At 40.2% G+C, this 20757-nt stretch overlaps 2 protein-coding genes across 7 annotated transcripts in view; one reads left to right on the plus strand and one right to left on the minus strand.

Annotated features, from left to right (window-relative positions):
• The window catches only part of phyhd1 (phytanoyl-CoA dioxygenase domain containing 1), a 54444-nt gene extending 42561 nt beyond the window's left edge, over positions 1-11883 (plus strand). For all 6 annotated transcript variants that reach the window (XM_059993764.1, XM_059993765.1, XM_059993762.1 and 3 more), the window contains 2 exons: positions 2767-2893; positions 11250-11883. In XM_059993764.1, coding sequence (XP_059849747.1) covers positions 2767-2893; positions 11250-11295 — 173 coding nt within the window. In that variant the 3' untranslated portion in view covers positions 11296-11883. The remainder of the gene's footprint in view (positions 1-2766; positions 2894-11249) is intronic.
• Positions 11438-20757, minus strand: dolk (dolichol kinase). The gene is made up of 2 exons (XM_059993761.1): positions 20676-20757; positions 11438-17318 (listed from the first exon to the last, which is right to left on the minus strand). Exon 2 carries the CDS (start codon positions 17147-17149, stop codon positions 15578-15580), a length of 1572 nt encoding a protein of 523 aa, XP_059849744.1. The 5' UTR covers positions 17150-17318; positions 20676-20757; the 3' UTR covers positions 11438-15577.

A 20757-nucleotide genomic window follows, 5' to 3' on the forward strand; every position in this document is an offset into this window, starting at 1 on the left:
TAAGATTAGTAGCCAAGACCTTAATCCCATTATTAAACATACATTAGAATTTGGTTTCAGTTTCGTAGATACTTTGAGTTAAATAATTGTGTTTTTTTCTAGTAATGTCCATTTTAATTATTTTTTTAAACCATCAATTTTGGATAAGGCCTTTTAAATTTGGAAAACCAAGGGAATAACAACTTTTCCAGATTTGTTTTTAGGGGATTGTTTAATGTCTTTTTCTGAGTGGATAAATATGATTTATCTAATGTACACTTATTTAGATATTTACAAATTAGGAATTTTTTACATGGTTTGCTGCCAAAGTACCCTTCTGCTTATCCACCTAATATGACAGATGCTCCCTTTCAGCTTAAACCACTTCAAAAAGGGTTGATAGCTATAATTTATAATTGGTCATTGAATTTATAAATGTTACCTAACGATAAAATTAAACGTGCTTGGGAATTGGAATTTCAAGAGTCATTTTTATATAATCAATGGAGTAAAACTTTTCATTTGTTTAATAACTCATCTATTTGTACTCGCCAATCCTTGATACAGTTCAAGGTAGTTCATTGGACACAAATGTCAAAAGATAAACTAGCACGTATTTTTTCCAACGTCAATCCTATTTGTGACAGAAGTAATATTGAGGCTGGCCACTTTAACTCATATGTTTTGGTCTTGCATAAAGCTAGACAATTTTTGTAGAGATGTTTTTAAAACGTTATCAGAAGTCTTGGATCTGGATTTACAACCTCATTTACTTACGGCAATCTTTGGGATTATCCCATTGGAAGCAGGAAATATTCCTGTTTCCGCTCAACGTATGATATAGCCTTTTCAACTTTATTGGCTAGGAGAGCCATTTTACTGAATTGGAAGGATTCTAATCCACCTACTGTCTTTTATTGCCTTTCCTCCATTATGTCCTGTTTAAGTTTAGAGAAAATAAGAAGTTGGACACTTGATACATCCTTTAAATTTGAGCATATCTGGTGACCTTTTATTCAATATTTTTATTTGATTTGATTTATTACTCTTCCAATTATTTTTTTTTCAAAGTTTTAGATTTGGTCAGAAAGTTTTTCTTTTCTTTTTGGCTGTATCCTCAGAATGGACTGCCCATTCCCCCTTTTTTCCCTTTCTCGTATAGTGTAGTGGTTTTTTTTTTCATTTAAAAATTTGCAGTTTTTTTTCTGTCCATGAATTGATAAGAGGAGAATTAGCTGTCTTCACTTTTATTATATACTACATATTAGCTTAATACTATGTATGATTTTGATAATGTCTATTTCAATTTTTGTTTGTATTGTTACTGATATATATATATATATATATATATGTATATAGCTTTAAGACCAGTTCACTTGAAAATGTTTCAAAAAAACTGTGAAAACCTGAACAAAGGCACATCAGTCTCTTGCAATGTACAGAAATCTGGTAGCTTAGCAGAGGGAGAGTTCTCAACAGGGTACTTGAGCTGAAAGCTGAATTGCAGGAATACTTTAAAGAAACTAATAGGCCAGATTTTTGCGAAGTGCTTTGAAGATGAAGAATGGCTGCAAAAACTAGCCTACTTAACAGGCAGTTGAACAATTCCCTACAAGGCCCTGGAGAAAATGTTCTGACTTCAAGTGACAAGATTCTTGGAGTTAAAAGGAAACTGAATCTTTGGTAAAATCATGTTTCAAAAGGAAATCTTGAAATGTTTCCACTGCTGCTTGGGTTTGAGAGTGAGAAAAAATATCAGGAAGTCTTGTGTCTTATTGAAAACCACCTGGAAGAACTGCAGAACAAATTGGCAGTATTTTTTCTCTGTTTCAAAACAAGTATATGACAGCATGAGGGACCCTTTCTCTTCTGCTCACCTGGAGAACTTGACTTTGAGAGAACTTTGTGAGCTGCACTCTGATCATGCACTGGAGATGAGATTTACTGACCTGCCACTGGACAAGTTATGAATTTCTGTGAAGGAAGAGTAACCTGACATTCATTGGAGAGCAATGAACAGTATGCTGCAGTTTTCAACTTCTTACATGTGTGAGCAAGCTTTTTCTTGTTTAACAAACTTCAAGAGCAAGGATAAAAATCATCTCATTTTAGTTGAAGGTGAAATCCATTTGTGCTTATCTCAAGTTCAACCCAGAATTGAGAAAATTATTACGTTTACCTTTTGAGTTTTAAAAATTTATGAAAGAGAGAGTAATTTCAAGAAAGGTAAGCTAAACTTAACTGTTTGTTTTTCAAGAAAGGTTGGCTAAAAATCCATTCTCTACTTAAGAGCATTGACAATTATTTTTGGATTATTATATCTCCACTTATTGATCAAGCTAACTTTCTGTGAGCTCTAGATGTAATACATTGTAGTTCTCTGGAATATAGATAGCTGGCATGACCCCTTTAAAGATGCGAACAGCTACGCTAATTGGCTGTCATGTTTTGGTGCCAGGGTTTTAATATTTAAAGAGCATCTGATCTGATGTTTCGTGCTCAACTTGGGATTCTCGTCTAGCATCTAGTTAGGAACCCTGCCTTTATTTCAGTCTTGTATCATATCTCGATTCTAGTCTTTGGACACTCCAACACTTGCGTCCTTACCATCCTCGCCTAGGTCTCACATCACAGTTCTAGTGTGAATGCCTGCAAGAAAAGGGATCTCAGCAGTATATGGTGAAATTTACATATTTTGATAATAAATTCACTTTGAATAAATTGTGAGCTTGCACAAGTGTAAACAAGATGCGTCTTCTCTGTAATTAGTTGATTTGCTTTGTACAGGTGGACTTATCCTAATTCACGGACAAGTTGTGCACAAAAGTGCTTTAAACACATCAGATAAGTCACGCCATTGCTATACTTTCCACGTAATGGAATCCCGTGATACTCACTGGAGTGAAGAGAACTGGTAAGACTTTGAAATTAGTACTTTCTGTCTGCAAGCATTGGCATGTGCAACTCTGTGCAAAGACTACATGATCTATTGATTTTTGGTTACATTTACAAAAGAATCAAGTTGCATACACACAATGCTGGAGGAACTTAGCAGATCAGGCAGCATCTCTGGAGAGGAGTAAAGAAGCGATGCTTTGGGCTGAAACCCTTCATCACTCCCCACACCTTCTTGTTCTGGCTTCTTCCCTCTTCCTTTCCAGTCCTGCTGAAGGGTGTCAGCCCAGAATGTTGACTCTTTATCTTCTCCATGGAATCTTCCCGACCTGCTGAGTTCCTCTGGCATTTTGTGTGTGTTTCTCTGTATCTCCAGCATCTGCAGAATTTATCGTGTTTGTAACTTGTTTCTTTTACTGTTTTTGTGTAGAATTTTAATGTAGTCCTGTTTTCCCTGTGAAATATTTATTCCTTTTACTAAAATGGTGACATTGTCTGCAAGTTCAGTCTTGTCATATCTAAGCTTTTTAGGGAAAAGTCCAATGGTCAAGATGATGGCCAGGTTTGCGGAAGATACAAAGTGGAGGGGCACGTTTTGTGGAGGAAGGACAGAGTCTGCAGAAGGACTTGGACAAAATAGGAGAATGGACAAAGAAGTGGCAGATGGAATACAGTTTAGGGAACTGTATGGTCATGTACTTGGGTAAAAAGGCATATACTATTTTCAAATTGAGGAGCAAATTCAGAAATCAGAGGTACAAAGAACTCTGGGGTCTTTGTATGAGATTCCCTGAAGGTTAACTTGCAGGCTGAGCCAGTAGCAAGGAAGGAAAATGAAATGTTATCATTTTGAGTGTATGAATATAAAAGCAAGGATGTAATACTGAGGCTTTAAGGCATTAGTCAGACCAAATTTGGAATATTGTGCACAGTTTTGGGCTAAAAAAAGGCTGAGCTGGCATTGGAGAGGTTCCAGAGGTGGTTTATGAGAGCGATCCCTGGAATGGAAGGGTTAACGTATGATGGCTCTGGGCCTCTACTCACTGGAGTTTAAAAGAATGCTAAGGGAGATCTCATTGAAACCTATTGAATATTGAAAGGCCAGATAGAGTGGACTTGGGGAGGATGTTTTCTATAGTGGAGGAGCCTAGGACCAGAAGGCACAACCTCAGAATAAAGACACCTCAATTTAGAACAGAGATGAAGAGGAATTTCTTTTGCCTGCGGGTGGTGAATTTGTGGAGTTCATTGCCACAGATATACAGAAAGCACTTGTTGATAATTCTTGATTAGTAAGGGCAACAAAGGTTACAGGGAGCATGGAATTGAGAGGTAAAATGAATCGGTCATGATTGAATAGTGGAGTAGACTTAATTTTCTGAATAGCATAATTCTGCTCCTATGTCTTAGGATTTTTGTATGAACTGTGCTGATGTGAATGTGACCCAGCTGGGATAGAAAGAAAAGTGGAAGTTAAACACCTGTCTCTTCCTTCACTGCCACACTTTTATGAAGTTGTGTGTCCTTAGCAGACAGGGAGACAAGTTTGATATGTTAGCGTTACCTTCACTGTGCATATCTAGTAGCTGTGTTTGTATCATCAGAAATTAAAGAGTTCATTATTGAAAATTTTAGCTGGGAATTGTAAAGTGAGTTGTACACTAGTTTCAGTCTAACTCAATGCCTGCAGGACAAGTTTTCTGGTATTCCAAGATAATTTCATTGTGAAATGTTTGTATCTGAACAGTTCTGGCAACCATCAGATTACCGTCGGCCCTCCTTATCCGTGGGTTCCGCGTGCGCGGATTCAACCAACCGCGGATTGGGAAAACCCGGAAGTTGAGCATTGTTTGCCTTGTATCTCGTTCATTCGCTACTTGTGTTGTGAGCGAGAGGAAGGAGTTTAAGGCTAGTAAGTGATGGCTGGCTAGCTACGTAAAGCGCTACAGCCTCAAGAACTTAAAGATCACGGGAGAATCGGGATCCCAGAAGAGCTACGGTTGCGTCTGTACTGAACATGTACAGACTTTTTTCTTGTCATTATTCCTGAAGCAATATAGTATAACAACTATTTACATTGTATTAGGTATTATAAGTCATCTAGAGATGATTTAAAGTATACAGGAGGATGAGTGTAGGTTATATGCAAATATTACACCATTTTATATAAGGGACTTGAGCATCCATGTTTTTTGGAATCCGCAGGGGGTCCCAGAACCAAATCCCCCCCCACGGATAAAGAGGGCCAACTGTATTTCCTTTCCTGTCCTGCTGTGCCTTTTTTAAAACAAAAATCTAATATTAGACCCTGGTTGAGTCCGGCTAAATTCTTTGCAGCAATCTCCAATTCACATTCTGAAATCAACAGAGGTGAATCTAGAACTTGAAATTGCGTACTATAGATTGTATTTTAAAGGTTTTTTAAAAAATGTATTCATTCTTGAGGTTGCGGTCAATTGCAAAGGCTAGCTTCAACTGCTGTCTTTTATGAGCTCAAGGGACTCTGAAACTGTTGTCTTGGCATCACATTGAATCATTCTCATCTCACTTAATCTTAGGAGCTAAGCTTTTCCTGTCTATATTTGGACTTGCATTGGAACCAATTAATCTTGATAATCCAAAATGACAACTGGTGACTTGTGATCTCTTGGTAACTATTCTTTAGTAGGCTAGTAATTAACTAGGTTGGAGTTTTTCCAGTTTGGTAATTTTCCATAAAGAATCAGTGGAAAGTTGGGTGGCTAGAATCGAAGTGAAAGGCTGCTTCATCACTGGCCATTCCTGGGTTACAAACACCTGATTTATGGATACCCCTATATACGAAGGAGCTCCCACAATGTTATTAAATTCAAAAGTCCAACATGCATCCATACATTCAATCCTAAGGACAGCAGGACAAGTATCATCTCTGTGTACTTTTAATTATTGTTTCTTCTTATTGACCTTCTGTGTTTTTGATGCCATGGAGGTTTGGTTACCGTATAGACTGATTATTTCCATAATTTCTGAATCAACTTGCGGACAAGTATGAAAACAGAATCCATTTGTTATCTGGGGAAAGTCTGTATTGGGATTATATTGTTGTGTTCCCTCTGACTTTTTACAGCACCAAAGTATTTTAAACCCAGAGTCTATGATAAACATCACCCATTTACAATAATCCCATTTGCTTTCATCCTATTTTCCATCAAACATTTATCTAATGTATTTAGATGATTTTTATCGCATTAAATTGGGCAACGATTGACCTTTGGTCAGAATGAGACACAATTAAATATCTAAATGGATGGTACTGGCTGAAAATAGTTGCAAACATTTCAGCCACGTTTTTTACACTCGAATGCTGCGGTCTGCTTTCATTAGGGACTAGAATGTTCATAGTCCTGCTATTTCGCACATGGCAATGCTGCCAAGCTTTGAAATGCTCTGTAATTTGTGGAAATGTGCTCCAGTCTGTGGAGGATGCCTCTGCCATTATTCATGCAGATTTACACTGGGTATTAGCTACAAATGGTGCTGCTCCTGTTATGCTCTTCTGTGCTTGAATGAGAATTAGTCCCAGGCCTGATAGACAATAGGTGCAGAAGTAGACCATTCGGCCTCTCGAGTCTGCACCGCCATTCTGAGATCATGGCTGATCATTCACTATCAATACCCAGTCCCTGCCTTGTCCCCATATCCCTTGATTCCCCTATCCATCAGATACCTATCTAGCTTCTTCTTGAAAGCATCCAGGGAATTGGTCTCCACCGTCTTCCGAGGCAGTGCATTCCACACCTCCACAACTCTCTGGGAGAAGAAGTTCTTCCTCAACTCTGTTTTAAATAACTGACCTCTTATTCTCAATCCATGCCCTCTGGTACTGGACTCTCCCAACATCTGGAACATATTTCCTGCCTCAATCCTATCAAATCCTTTAATTATCTTAAACGTTTCAATCGGATCCCCTCAATCTCCTCAATTCCAGTGTGTACAAGCCCAATCACTCCAATCTCTCTGCGTAAGACAGCCCTGCCATCCCAGGAATCAACCTAGTGAATCTATGCTGCACTTCCTCAATTGCCAGAATGTCCTTCCTTAAACCTGGAGACCAAAACTGTACACCATATTCCAGGTGTGGTCTCACCAGGGCCCTGTACAAAAGCAAAAGGACATCCTTGCTCTTGTATTCAATTCCCCTTGTAATAAAGGCCAACATTCCATTTGCCTTCTTCACTGCCTGTTGCACTTGCTCATTCACCTTCATTGACTGATGAGAACTAGGACTCCTAGGTCCCTTTGCATTTCTCCCTTACCTAACTCGACACCGTTCAGACAATACTCTGCCCTCTTGTTCCTGCTTCCAAAGTGGATAACTTCACATTTATTCACATTGAATGACATCTGCCAAGTATCTGCCCACTCATCCAGCCTATCCAAGTCTCCCTGTATTCTCCTAACGTCCTCTTCACATGTCACACTGCCACCCAGTTTAGTATCGTCAGCAAACTTGCTGATATAGTTTTCAATGCCCTCATCTAAATCGTTGACATAAATCGTAAAGAGCTGTGGTCCCAATACAGAGCCCTGTGGTACCCCACTAGTCACCTCCAGCCAGTCCGAGAAACACCCATTCACTGCTACCCTTTGCTTTCTATCTGCCAACCAGTTTTCTATCTATGTTGGAACCCTGCCCCCAATGCCATGAGCTCTGATTTTACTCACCAATCTCCTATGTGGCACCTTATCGAATGCCTTCTGAAAATCTAGGTACACAACATCCACTGACTTACCCTCGTCTAACATCCTTGTTACACCCTCAAAAAACTCCAACAGATTAGTCAAGCATGATTTGCCCTTGGTAAATCCATGCTGGCTCGGCCTAATCCTATCACTGCCATCAAGATATGCCACTATTTCGTCCTTAGTAATGGACTCAAGCATCTTCCCCACGTCTGACGTTAGGCTAACAGGGCGATAGTTCTCCGTTTTCTCCTTCCCTCCCTTCTTGAAAAGTGGGATAACAGTAGCCACTCTCCAATCTTCAGGAACTGATCCTGAATCTAAGGAACATTGGAAAATGATTACCAATGCATCCGCAATTTCCTGAGCCACCTCTTTTAGAACCCTCGGATGCAGACCATCTGGACCTGGGGATTTATTAGCCTTCTGTCCTACCAGTCTACTCATCACAGTTTCTTTCCTAATGTCAATCTGTCTCAATTCCTCTGATATCTTATGACCCTGGCCCATCCATACATCTGGGAGATTGCTTGTGTCCTCCCTGGTGAAGACAGATCTAAAGTACGCATTAAATTCTGTTGCCATTTCCCTGTTTCCCATAACAATTTTTCCCAATTCATTCTTCAAGGGGCCAACATTGTTCTTAACTATCTTCTTTCTCTTCACATAGCTAAAAAAGCTTTTGCTATCCCCTTTTATATTCCTGGCTAGACTGAGCTCATACCTGATTTTTTCTCTCCGTATTGCTTTTTTAGTTAAGATCTGCTGTTCCTTAAAACTTTCCCAATCATCTGTATTCCCACTCATCTTAGCCCTGTCATACTTCTTTTTCTTTAATGCTATACAATCTCTGACTTCCTTTGTCAACCACTGTGGCCCCTTCCCCCTCTTTGAATCCTTCTTTCTCATTGGAATGAACTGCTTTTGCATCTTTTGTATTATCCCCAAGAATATCTGCCACTGCTGATCCACTGTCTTTCCTGCCAGGGCATCCGCCCATTTAACTTTGGCCAGCTCTTCCCTCATGGCTCCGTAGTCTCCTTTATTTAATTGCAACACTGACACCTCTGATCTGCCCTTATCCCTCTCAAATAGTAGATAAAAACTTATCATGTTATGATCACTACTTCCTAATGGCTCCTTTACTTCAAGATCACTTATCAATTTCTGTTCATTACACATCACCAAGTCCAAAATAGCCTCGTTCCTGGTTGGCTCAAGCATAAGCTGTTCCAAAAATACATCCCTTAGACACTCCACAAACTCCCTGTCCTGGGGTCCAGCACCTACCTGATTCTCCCAGTTCACCTGCATGTTGAAATCTCCCATAACGACTGCATTACCTTTAGCACATGCCAATGTTAACTCCCTAATCAACTTGTACCCAATATTCACGCTACTGTTTGGGGGCCTGTACACAACACCCATTAGGGTCTTTTTACCCTTACTGTTCCTCAGCTCAATCCACACAGACTCTACTTCCCCTGTTCCCAAGTCACCTCTTGCTAAGGACTGAATCTCATTCGTCACCAACAGGGCCACCCCACCCCCTCTTCCCATATTTCTGTCTCTACGATAACACGTATACCCTGGTACACTCAATTCCCAGGCCTGATCCCCTTGCAGCCATGTCTCCGTTATCCCAACAATATCGTAGTTCCCCATTTTCATCTGAGCTTCAAGCTCATCTGTCTTATTTCTGACACTACGCGCATTCAAGTATAGAATTCTTAGCCCATTCCTCCTCTCCTTGCTTAAAACACTGTCTATTGTACCTAACCCAGCTCCTTGAACTTCCATCGGGCTAATTGCACCTTGAATTTTGATGAGTTTCTCAAGATCACCCAAACCTTCTACACATTTAACCCCATGCTCCTTCTGACCAACCCTCTGTAGATGTAACTTTTCCAACACATGTTCTGTCTCACCTTGCTCCTTTACACAATTAATATTTGGGAAACGTGTATTCCCCACCTGTCCCTTATCCTTCATCATATCATCTTCTCTCGTAATCTGGATCCCTGCCCCCTGCACATCTAGTTTAAACGCCCCCGAGCAGCACTGGCAAACATCCCTGCAAGAATGTTAGTACCCCTCCAGTTCAGATGCAGATCGTCCCTTCGAAACAGATCCCAATGGCCCTGGAACAAAGACCAATTATCCAAAAACCTGAACCCATCCTTCCTGCACCATGCTCTCAGCCTCGTATTAATGTGCATAATCATTCTAATCTTCGCCTCACTTGCACGCGGCACAGGTTGCAATCCCGAGATTGTCACCCTGGAGGTTCTGCCTTTCAGCTTCACTCCTAACTCCCTGAACTCTCTAAGCAGGACCCCCTCACTCACCTTACCTACATCGTTCGTCCTTACATGGACCTCTACATCTGGGTTCATACCCTCGTTCTCAAGAATAGCTTGCACCTGATCTGAGATGTCCCGGACCCTGGCACCAGGGAGGCAACATACCATCCGAGACTCCCGATCTGCCCCACAAAATCTCCTATCTGCCCCCAACTATAGAATCCCCTAAAACTATCGCTCTCTTCTCTTCCCCTTTCTATTTGAGGGTTCAACCTCTGTGCCAAAGGCAGGACCACTACAACTCATTCCTGGTAGGTCATCCCCATCAACAGTATCCAGTACGGTATACTTATTGTTAATGGGAATGGCCGCAGGGGTGCTGTGCTCTCTCTGCCTGCTCCCCCTGCCTCTCTGGACCGTCACCCATCTGTCTACTTCTTGGATTTTTGGTGTGACTACCTCCTGATAACTCCTATCTATCTCTGCCTCTGCCTCCTGAATGACAACTGTGTTGACCCTGACCTCCCACATACTGCATACGGAGCACACCACTGCTCTGACTGTCTCCCCCATAACTGAACTGGATTAATAGAATAAGTCTAAAAAGCACCGAGCGACCTTACCTTCTTCCCCTCAGCGAGCAATCACACAGGCTTACCGAAGTCCCCTTACGCCGAAGCCCACTTAGCCAAGGCCCAGGACTCTGCTTCCATGGACTCCGCTGCCCGCTCTGAAAAGAAGTCCTGCCTTTTATAGTAATGATACAGCGAGGAATATACTGAGTTAGGAGGACTAGTATGTCAACATCTACTTTACCTCCTGTAAAGTTGCCTGATTCTGCCCCAGTCTTAATTGGATTGCTGTTGAAGCCACCACGCTCATGTGTGTCACCACTCGACCTCCAACACAATCCCAGCATCTGAGATCTTTAAGTTTGACGAATAATGGGTAAAATAACTAAAATAAGAAAGCTGTGTCAACTCTTTTAACAATGTTTTTAGCTGTGTACATGTGTATGGTTGAATGACAATTGAATTTGAACTTAAAATACTGGGTGGACTATATTTAACTCTGCGTACTCAAATGATTGACAAATGGCATAAGATGCAGTTTATTGAATTTTGACTTGCAATGCATTGAATGAACGGTGGCAGAAACTGATTTAATATTAACTTTCAGAAAGAGGAAGGAAAGGGGATTCATTTAACTGGGTAGCTATAAAGGTTTGATGGCTGAATGATCTTTCTGCTGTATCACTTTAATAAGTAACTACGTATAGCTGAAAAAACTGTAGCTTATATTTTTTTATGTAAATAAATGCACTCAATGTGTTTTTTTCCTCATTTCTAGGTTGCAGCCCACTCCGGAACTCCCATTCCCACTTCTCTACACTTAGCAATTGGGAATGGATGATAAAGAAGAATTGAGATGAAATTTTGCTCTTCTGTTCATTGCAAACTACGATCTTTTCTGAGGAGTAACACTTCATATTCTGTCTGTGTAACCTCCATGACATTGATTTCTCTAACTTCTGGCAATTTCTCCCCCCTCCCCCTTCTTCCATTCCTCAATTTGGCTCCCTTCCCACCTCTTCTCCTTACTTGCCTATCACCTCCCTCCAGTATCCCCCCCTTCCCTTTCTCCCACTCTCCTCTCCTATCAAATTCCACCTTCATCCCCTCTCCTCCATCCACCTGCCTACCTTGATCACATGGCTTCACCTATCACCTTCTAGCTTGTACTCCGATCCCCTGGCCCCACCTTCTTAATCTGGTTTCTGCCCCCTTTCTTCCCACTCTTGGTGAAGGGTTTTGGCTCAAAGTGTCAACTCTCCTTTCCATTGAAGCAGCCAGACCTGCTGAGTTCCTCCTGCATATTGTGTGTGGCACAATATTTTAAAATTGTATTCTACATGAACCATGGGAAATATCCTGATCTATTGCTTATAGATAAAGGTAAAATAAATAAAATTCCTGAGACTGCCTTTCTTCGCTTTCATTCTGTTTTGTGGTTGAAAGGACAAGAATACTTCTGAATTAAATCAAGCTCAAATTTTATATGCTATGACAGACTTAAGAAAATGTTTGTATGTATACAGTAAGTGGGTCTTGCTGGCATTAACCTTGAGAAGCTGGTGGAGGTTTGTTTACTTGAACTGCTATAGTTCTGATCATGAAGGTACCTCCTTTTGCTCAGAGCAGTGAACCAGTGTTGCAATTTCTCCTAAGCAAACATCCCCAGCATACAGGCTTTCATCACTCCCAATCAGGTGCAGTCATATCATTCATGGATCAGACACTAGTCTCCCAAATGAGAGACTCAATTCTGATCTCTGTCACAAGAAAAGATGGGAAGGAATTTTGACTTCCCATTTCCATTCCACCATGTTGATTTATGGCCTCCTCTACTGCCAATGAAGTTCAATAGAAGCATGAAGAACACCTCAATTTCCAACCTGGTAGGTTGCAGCCTTCAGGAATCGTCAGTTATTCAACAAATTGCAGATCATCGGTCTTTCCAGCCTTGTATCTTACATTATCACCTTGTGTTTCTCTCTTCCCTCCCCCATCTTTTAAATCTACTCAGCATTTTTTTCTCCCAGTCCTGCTGAAGGGTTTTGGCGCGAAACATCAACTGTACTCTTTTCCATTGATGCTGCCTGGCCTGCTGATTCCTCCAGCATTTTGTGTGTGGCTTTGGATTTCCAGCATCTGCAGATTGTGTTTCCCATTTTCATGTTTTCTTCCTCCCTCTTTTAGTACTTCAGTATTCATTCACCTATTTACATTTCCTTCACATCTTTATTATTCACTTATCCTTGTCATCTTCTTTCAATAGTCCTGTTCTTTTTCCCTTCAATTTCTAAGTTATTACTAACGTTTCCTATTTTTAAAGTAGTAATTGATCTGAAACCTTAACTGTTTTTGTTGCTTTTCAAAAACACTGCGTGATCTATTGAGAACGTAACACATTTATTTTCACCTCAGCATTTGCAGTAATTTGTTCTTAAATTTGGCTTTTGTTCATCATTTAAATATTAACAAAGTAACAATTAAGTAATTGCATTCATGCCAGATCTATTTTACAGGACATGCATTGTGGACCTGTGCAATGTTCCATTTCCTAATCTCATTCCATTAGAAACAGTTGTAAATATATCTTAAAATCAGTAAACTTCTTCAAACCCACAAACATTTCACAGCAAAGAACATCATTCAAATAAGAGGACAAAATGGTTAACTGAGGAGAACTATTTATCTTGGTTCATACACTCCCCAACCAGGGCCTCAAATAATGCTAAATTTGTTGCTATTCCTGTAAATTCATGCAATAAAGTACTGTACCCTTGTTGCATTCTGTGAATTACACTTGACAAATTATAATTCTGGAATATTAACTAGATTCTTATAATGGATGTGAAATTCCAACCCTCAAAAAGCCCACATGATTTAACAAAATCAATACAGATATCCTAGTTCAATTATATTTGGCTTTAGTGAGAACATACCCAGAGTACTGTGTACAATCTAGGCCTCCCTTCCCAAAGATGGCTAAACAGTGGATTCTGGTTAATTGGTCCATGAGTTAATCTGGGCAGCCACTTATTTGGGACAACTCTTACAGAGCAATAATTAATTGAGAAAATAGCTGCGATTTCATTTCTTTACTTGGGACAATATGCCCATTACATGGGACAGGAGACTGTTGCTGAACGGTTTCTAAATAGTGCCAGTCATATGTACTTGTGTGGCTGTTAGACACTACACTGTGCTTAACGAGTGAAAAGTTTTTAAGTAGCATCAGTTGCCTTTGCTTATGTTATCATTTTAGGCTAATGGATGCCAATTCAAAATTTTTGATCACCTTGACTTTTGGACTTTTGTCATGATGCCACAGTAAGATTTGAAACTGGCTGGAAAAAAAATCACCTAACTGAATTATAATACTGTAGTGGTATTGACAGAGTTCTAATTTCTGTATTTCATTTGAATACACAACTTCTACCCAGTTGAAATAATAGTTCTTTTTTTATATATATATACCCTTAACTATTTCCATGAAACTTCAGTTAATTGGGACAGGCATTTAATTGGGCCAAAATGTACTGGTCCTGATGTGTCACAATGAACTAGAATCCACTTTACTTGACTTGTATCACTTGTATTCACTGGACTTGTATCTGGGAAGGCAAGTCTGTCATATACTGTATGTCAATAGTGGATGATTTCTCCTCTTCCATCTTCATTTACCATTGTGGGGATGGTGAAGCAGGGATCGAGTACAAAAAAAGATCTTCTACTTCTCAGCTTGATTAGCTGAGCTTCACTGTAGCTGTAGTTTTTCTTAACAAATCAATGCTTTTGGATTGTTTTTTAAAAAAAAGGATGTGACTAATAAAGATGAACAATATTGCATCACTTATTGGAACCTGGTATTTAAGTTTTGTTTTTTATCGAACTGCAAAATAGCACTCAGCAATTATTTTCTTTGCATAACATAACTGATGTTGAGATACATGTACAGTATGGTTAATTACCATGCTGTATTGGGTATGATTCTTCACTCATCCATTTAATATAGATCAATGCCTGAAACATAGAATGTCTTTCTTTATTTGTACATTCTACCTGTTGTAGAAAGGTACCCCGACTAATTTATTTTTATCCACTTGCTCTTAGCAACATGGAGACTAGTTGGCTCACTGTACACCAGGGAGCTTTCCTGTTTACAGCAGTCTATTTATTTATCCATTTAGAGATATAATGCAGAACACACCCTTCTGGTCCAATGAGCACACCACAGAGCCACCCACTTATTTAATACTGGCCTAATTGTAGGACCCTCAAGAGGACAACAAACTTGTCAATGGGTTTGAAGGCTTGCATGCCTCAATGACCCAGAGAGCTATGTTGGCTGGAGTCAGGGTTCTATTGGCTAGACAGGTCAAAGGGTAGAGGACAGACTAAGAATGGTCTTGGTTTGGGAGCTCGGCTAACAGCCCCGACTGGTAAAACAAAATTGCTATGGAAACAGCAATGAAGAATCCTTCTACATCTGAGTGCGACGGTATTGCTGAGTCTCCACCCAGGACTGACAGTACTGAAAGCCAAGAGGAAGCTACTGACATGATGAAGGAAACACCTACCACCATTAGAGATGGAGGATCAGCTTTGCTGCCCTAAATGCCAGTGGTGTAACAAGCACAGGACACTTTACAATGACCAATTAGCCTACTAACTGGTAGGTCTTTGGACTGTGGGAGGAAACCAGAGCACCCAGAGGAAACCTACACGGCTCACGGGGAGAATGTACAAACTCCTTACAGATGGCATGGGAATTGAACTCTGAACTTTGACACCCCCAGCTGTAATAGTGCTGCGCTAACCGCTTTGCTACCATGGTGCCTGTTTATCATTGGGGACACCTTTACACTTTCTTTTGTATTTTAGTTACCAGTTATACTGTTAGTTTATCAGTCAGCCATCAACTTGAGGGGATCACTTCAGAATAAATAAGCTAATTCAGCTATATACAAAATATTACAGTTGATGATAACAACAATATATTGGTAGTATATTAACATATTAAATGCAAAGTCAGTATAATTGGGGTTCCCAACCTCATTTATGCCACGGACTGCAGGTTGGGAACCACTGCATTACATTCGATTATCTCCTTCACACCATCAGCATGATGAAAAGATACAAAGGCAAAAAAAGATTGTCTATTTGATCAGTGTAAGCTTCCAAGAGGGAGACAATAGTGATAGATCCCACAATCCAGGTGTAGCTGCCGTTTAGGCTCACTGTTTTATCAAAGATCAGAATCAAAGCAACAGCAATGATCTGGGCAAAGATAGAGGTTGTTGTTCCTTCAAAGGTTTTCTTGGTTCCAGGCCACTTAACCTCCCCCATTGTGCTTCCAAAAACAGAGGCCATGGCGTCACCAATCCCTACAGCCAGGACTCCAGCATATGGAGCCAAGGCAACCTCCCCCGGAAAAGAACCTTTGGAGACAAACACTCCAGGGAACAACCATACTGGCAGGGTCAGTCCTAACAGCAAGTAAATGTGTGTTAAAATCAAGGGGCCACTATCACGTTCATCCAGAAACAGGGCCAGCATTGATCTCAATGTCATTCCGAATGGTTTAATCCTAAAATGTCTTACATATTCCAGCACCACAAATGCAGCAAAACAAAACACACCAGCAACATAGAGCAAATGACGATCGTAGATGAGCCCTGGGATGTAGGTAGCCACAATAATGATGTGAAAGCTTTTCCTTACAACAGTGGAAGCTTTGTAATTTTTAGATGTAATTGATTGCTTACGGTTCTGGTGAAAGACAATGGCTATGGCAATAAGTGCCAGCGTGAACCAATAGCTGAGAAGATAGACCCTTCCTCGTGTGTTGGTGAGGAACTTGAGAACCCAGCTGAAAAGATCGCTTCTGGTCAGTCTGTAGAACCACGGTACTACGATTCCCAAACCAAAAATAACTGCCATTACGTGGAAAATGAGCGAGGAAACCCATGTCTCTGAGTCCATGAAGCAGTACAAAATAGCAAAGATCAGCCCAAGAAGAGCTGTTCCAACCACAGCCACCAACAGGAATGAAGCAAGAGGATCACATCTGCTATCCCCAAAAGTCAAAGAACGCTTGATGAGTTGGTTTGTCACTATGCTTAATCCTGATAAGAACACCAGCACTTCTCCTGGGGTGAAACTTCTGGGCATAATATAAAGGACAATGAGGGAAAGGTAAACAAATATCAATAACACCTCCAGGATTTCAATGACTTCAGAAACAGAGAGGGCGTGCTTAAAGGTGTACGTTATGGCACTGGCTGAGAAACCGTACACGATGCAGGTATTCGTTGGAATCGGTTTTGTGAGGCCTAAAGCCAGTACTGAGACAAACAGAGCGATGGCCATTCCAGCAGCTGAACACACAATGCAAAAGCGTTCAAAGTGCACATTTCCAATCATTTCCCACCTCTCCTTTAGGACAATTCCTAAAAGAGGCAAAACCACACTGGCTGGCAGGAGCCCACTGCTAAAAACCGGTCTGTACTGAAAAACTGCATTGCCGGATTTCAGCAGCCGGTCCCATTTGTGCTGGACGTAATAAGCCTGAACAGCCAAAGCGAGTGTACACCAGGAAAACTTATTCCAGACTACAGCATGGACGGATAGTACAATCACGAAAACGATGAACGACTCCACAAAGACAGGATTCTTCAACATTGCTGCAGATTTTTCTTCCGACACCAGGTACCAAAAAAGGTTTTAATTACTTAGAATCCACAAGATTTTGATATTCTGTTCCATTTGATTATTCTGTTAATTATCTTTTCAGTCTGATCATATTTTCTTCCACATTTTGCAAGAAGATTGATCTAACCCAATCCCAGACCTGGAACGGAGATTATAATACAGATCACATTAGTTAGATTGCAAGACGATATGTCAAAGGATCTTAGTAACAGCACCATTAATCCAGATTCAATAATAGTTCGAGGCTGCTAATTATCTTTAACAGCTTAGTTCTTTCTGAGATTGCTGACACTGAACAGTGCTGTTGTTACTGCGATTCTTATGAATTTCTGACTTGTTTGTCCTTAATGACAAGAATTAACTACAAATAATGTGTGGTTTTCAAATAATAAAACACTGTGTTCTTTCTGGATAATCTACGAAGGCAATTATTTAACAGCGGAATGAACAGAAAGATTTGCCAGGGCAGTAAAATCCATAGAGCTTCATTAAGTGATCTTAATGTTTATCTAGAAATTGGTACCAGTTTTTCAATACTCCACAACTTATATGATTGTGGAGTAGAAAATGAAATTAAATATAGTTAGGATATGTCATTTGATTACAAATCACAGAATGAAGTGTCATTTAATATTCAGTTAAATAACGCATTTAATTCAGAAACTCTGCTTGAAAAAGATCTCTGATCGAAACTCTGATCCAAAATTATGTTCATTTCTCTACAAATTATATTACTAATAGTTACAAATGATAATACTGTTCAAGGAGTAGAAATAGCCCAGGAAATTATGGACCTGTGAGTCTGACTTCGGTGGTGGGCAAGTTGCTGAATATCCTGAGTGGCAGGATTTATGAGCATTTGAAGAGACATATTTTGTTTGGGGATAGTCAGCATGGGTTTGTCAAGGGCAGGTTATGCCTTACGAACCTGATTGAATTCTTTGAGGATGTAACAAAATGCATTGATAAGGTAGAGCAGTGGATGTAATGTAAATGGATTTACATTACATAATGTAAATGTAAGGCATTTGATAACAACGGCTCCTTCAGAAAGTAAGGAGGTATGGGATCCAAGACTGTGTTTTGTGGATCAAGAATTGGCTTGCCCACAGAAGGCAAAGGGTGGTTGTAGATGGTTCGTGTTCTACATGGAGGTTGGTGACCAGTGGTGTTCTGCACGGATCTGCTCTGGGACTCCGCGTCTTTGTGAGTTTTATAAATGACCTGGCTGAAGAAGTAGAAAGGTGGGTTAGTAAAGTTTGCTAATGCCGCAAAAATTGGGGTTTTTGTGGATAGTGTGGAGGGCTGTCAGAGGTTACAGTGGGACATCAATAGGATGTAGAACTGGGCTGAGAAGTGGCAGATGGACTTCCACCCAGATAAGTGTGAAGTGGTTCATTTTGGTAGGTCAAATTTGAAGACAGAATATAATTGTAAGACTCTTGGCAGTGTGGAGGATCAGCGAGATCTTGGGGTCCGAGTCCATAGGACACTCAAAGCTGCCGTGCAGGTTGAGTGTTGTTAAGAAGGTGTATGGTATGGTAATGTTACAGCTATATAAAACCTTGGTCAGACCCCACTTGGAGTGCTGTGTTCAGTTCTGGTTCTCTCACTACAGGAAGGATGTGGATACTATAGAAAGAGTGCAGAGGAGATTTACAAGAATGTTGCCTGGATTGGAGGGCATACCTTATGAGAATTGGTTGAGTGAACTTGGCCTTTACTCCTTGGAGCGATGGAGGATGAGAGGTGACCCGATAAAGATGTATAAGATGATGAGGGGCATTGATTGTGTGGATGGTCAGAGGCTTTTCCCAGGGCTGGAATGGTTAACATGAGGGGGCATAGTTTTAATGTGCTTAGAAATTGGAACCAAGGGTATGTCAGGGGTAAGTTTTTTTTTAATAAACACAGAGAGTGGTGGGTATGTGGAATGCACAGCTGTCAGCGGTGGTGGAAGCCAATACAATAGGGTCTTTTAAGAGCTTCTTATATAGATACGTGGAGCTTAGAAACAGAGGGCTATGCACTAAGGAAATCCTAGGCAGTTTCTACAATAGGTTACATGGCTGGCACAACATTGTGGGCCGAAGGGCCTGCAATGTGCTGTAGATTTTTTTGTAGATTTCAATGTTTTTAATAACTTTCTGATAATATGCAGGAGAATGGTGTAAGTTTGCTTTTAAGAAACGGCACATCATTGTGGGCCGAAGGGCCTGTATTGTGTTGCAGTTTTTCTATGTCTCTCTGTTTCTAAACATCTTTGCACTTTAATTAGTCATTCATTGAAAATAACTTTAAGTTACTTAACAAAGTAACTGTCAATATTTCTTACTTGATGTGTAATAAACGATAAACACTCCCCACATTATTAGAATTACATTCTGAAAGAAGATTCAGATTCCATTATAAAATACAAACTGAACAGCCTGCTCTTCTTTCTCCATTTAAAAGACTGGGTGCCAATACAGTATGTGTTTACATATGTGATCTCAGATTGGCATGCAGCAATAACTGATATCATTACTGTGACGAATATGTATTTCTTGGCTTGGTTCTTAATGAAAAGAGGATAAAACAAATTCACGTTTCTTTTTCTCAAAATGTGGTGTATGGTTTTAAAACTATTTCATTATCCAAAAATATTGTAATTTTTTAATGAAATCCTAAGCAAATGACTTTAGATACCAAAGATTTAAAAACGTTGAAAATATCAACATGTCAATTCAAAGAGTGGGGCATCGAGCCGAGCGGCTAGCCATGTTCAATCATGACCTCCGGTGTTGTCCATGTGGAAGTTGAACTTTCTCCCTGTGATAGTAACTTTCCTGTGTGTGCTTCCTGGTTTCACATCCCGAAGATATGCAGCTCGTTAAATTAACTGGCTATATAAAACCCCTAGCGTGGGTGTGTTGTAGAATCTGGGGAATCGACGAGAATAAACAAAAATAATACAGATGAGTGGCTGATAGGTAGTGGGCCTGGTTCAGTGCAGGACCGCTCCACCTTTCCAAAGACCTGTTTATTTTTAAGAGACTAGGTGACATTTAATTCAAAATTAGTGAATTTCATTCCAGGTGAGAAAGATTTGTCAGACTGTTTTGCAATGAATTAGAACCGGAATGACAGCAACCCACCAGAGACACAGTAGGGACAAACAAATTAATTATGTGAACTGAGTGGAAAATGATCAAACAAAACTAAAAAAAAACACGAGTAACATAATTATAAAAAGCATGATTTAAATTTACATAATGGCACAGAGTCGTTTATAAGGTTTCAGAAATATCATCACTCTCAAGACTCCTTTTATTGACACTAATTCTAACGAATAGAAATGAGAGAGGGCTGTTTGGAGTAAACTGAAGACCCAAGACTTGCACACGATTTGACACTGATCGTAAGAAGGTACATTCCTATTTTAATATTCTACAAGTAAGACAAAAAATAACACAGCCTCGCCCAATATAACATTTGAAATATATCTTACACATACCGGTCACCTTCCAGGCGGCGGCCACGGTGAAAGGAGAATCACATGACACTGGCCTCCCGAAGTGAAGGCGGCTAGAGGTCAC

Source organism: Hypanus sabinus, chromosome 18 (genome assembly GCF_030144855.1).
Source record: "Hypanus sabinus isolate sHypSab1 chromosome 18, sHypSab1.hap1, whole genome shotgun sequence".
NCBI lineage: Eukaryota > Metazoa > Chordata > Chondrichthyes > Myliobatiformes > Dasyatidae > Hypanus > Hypanus sabinus.

What these genes read in the sequence shown, in the direction of transcription:
- dolk (XM_059993761.1), bottom strand. Translation starts at nt 17,149, where the DNA reads ATGTTGAAGAATCCTGTCTTTGTGGAGTCGTTCATCGTTTTCGTGATT.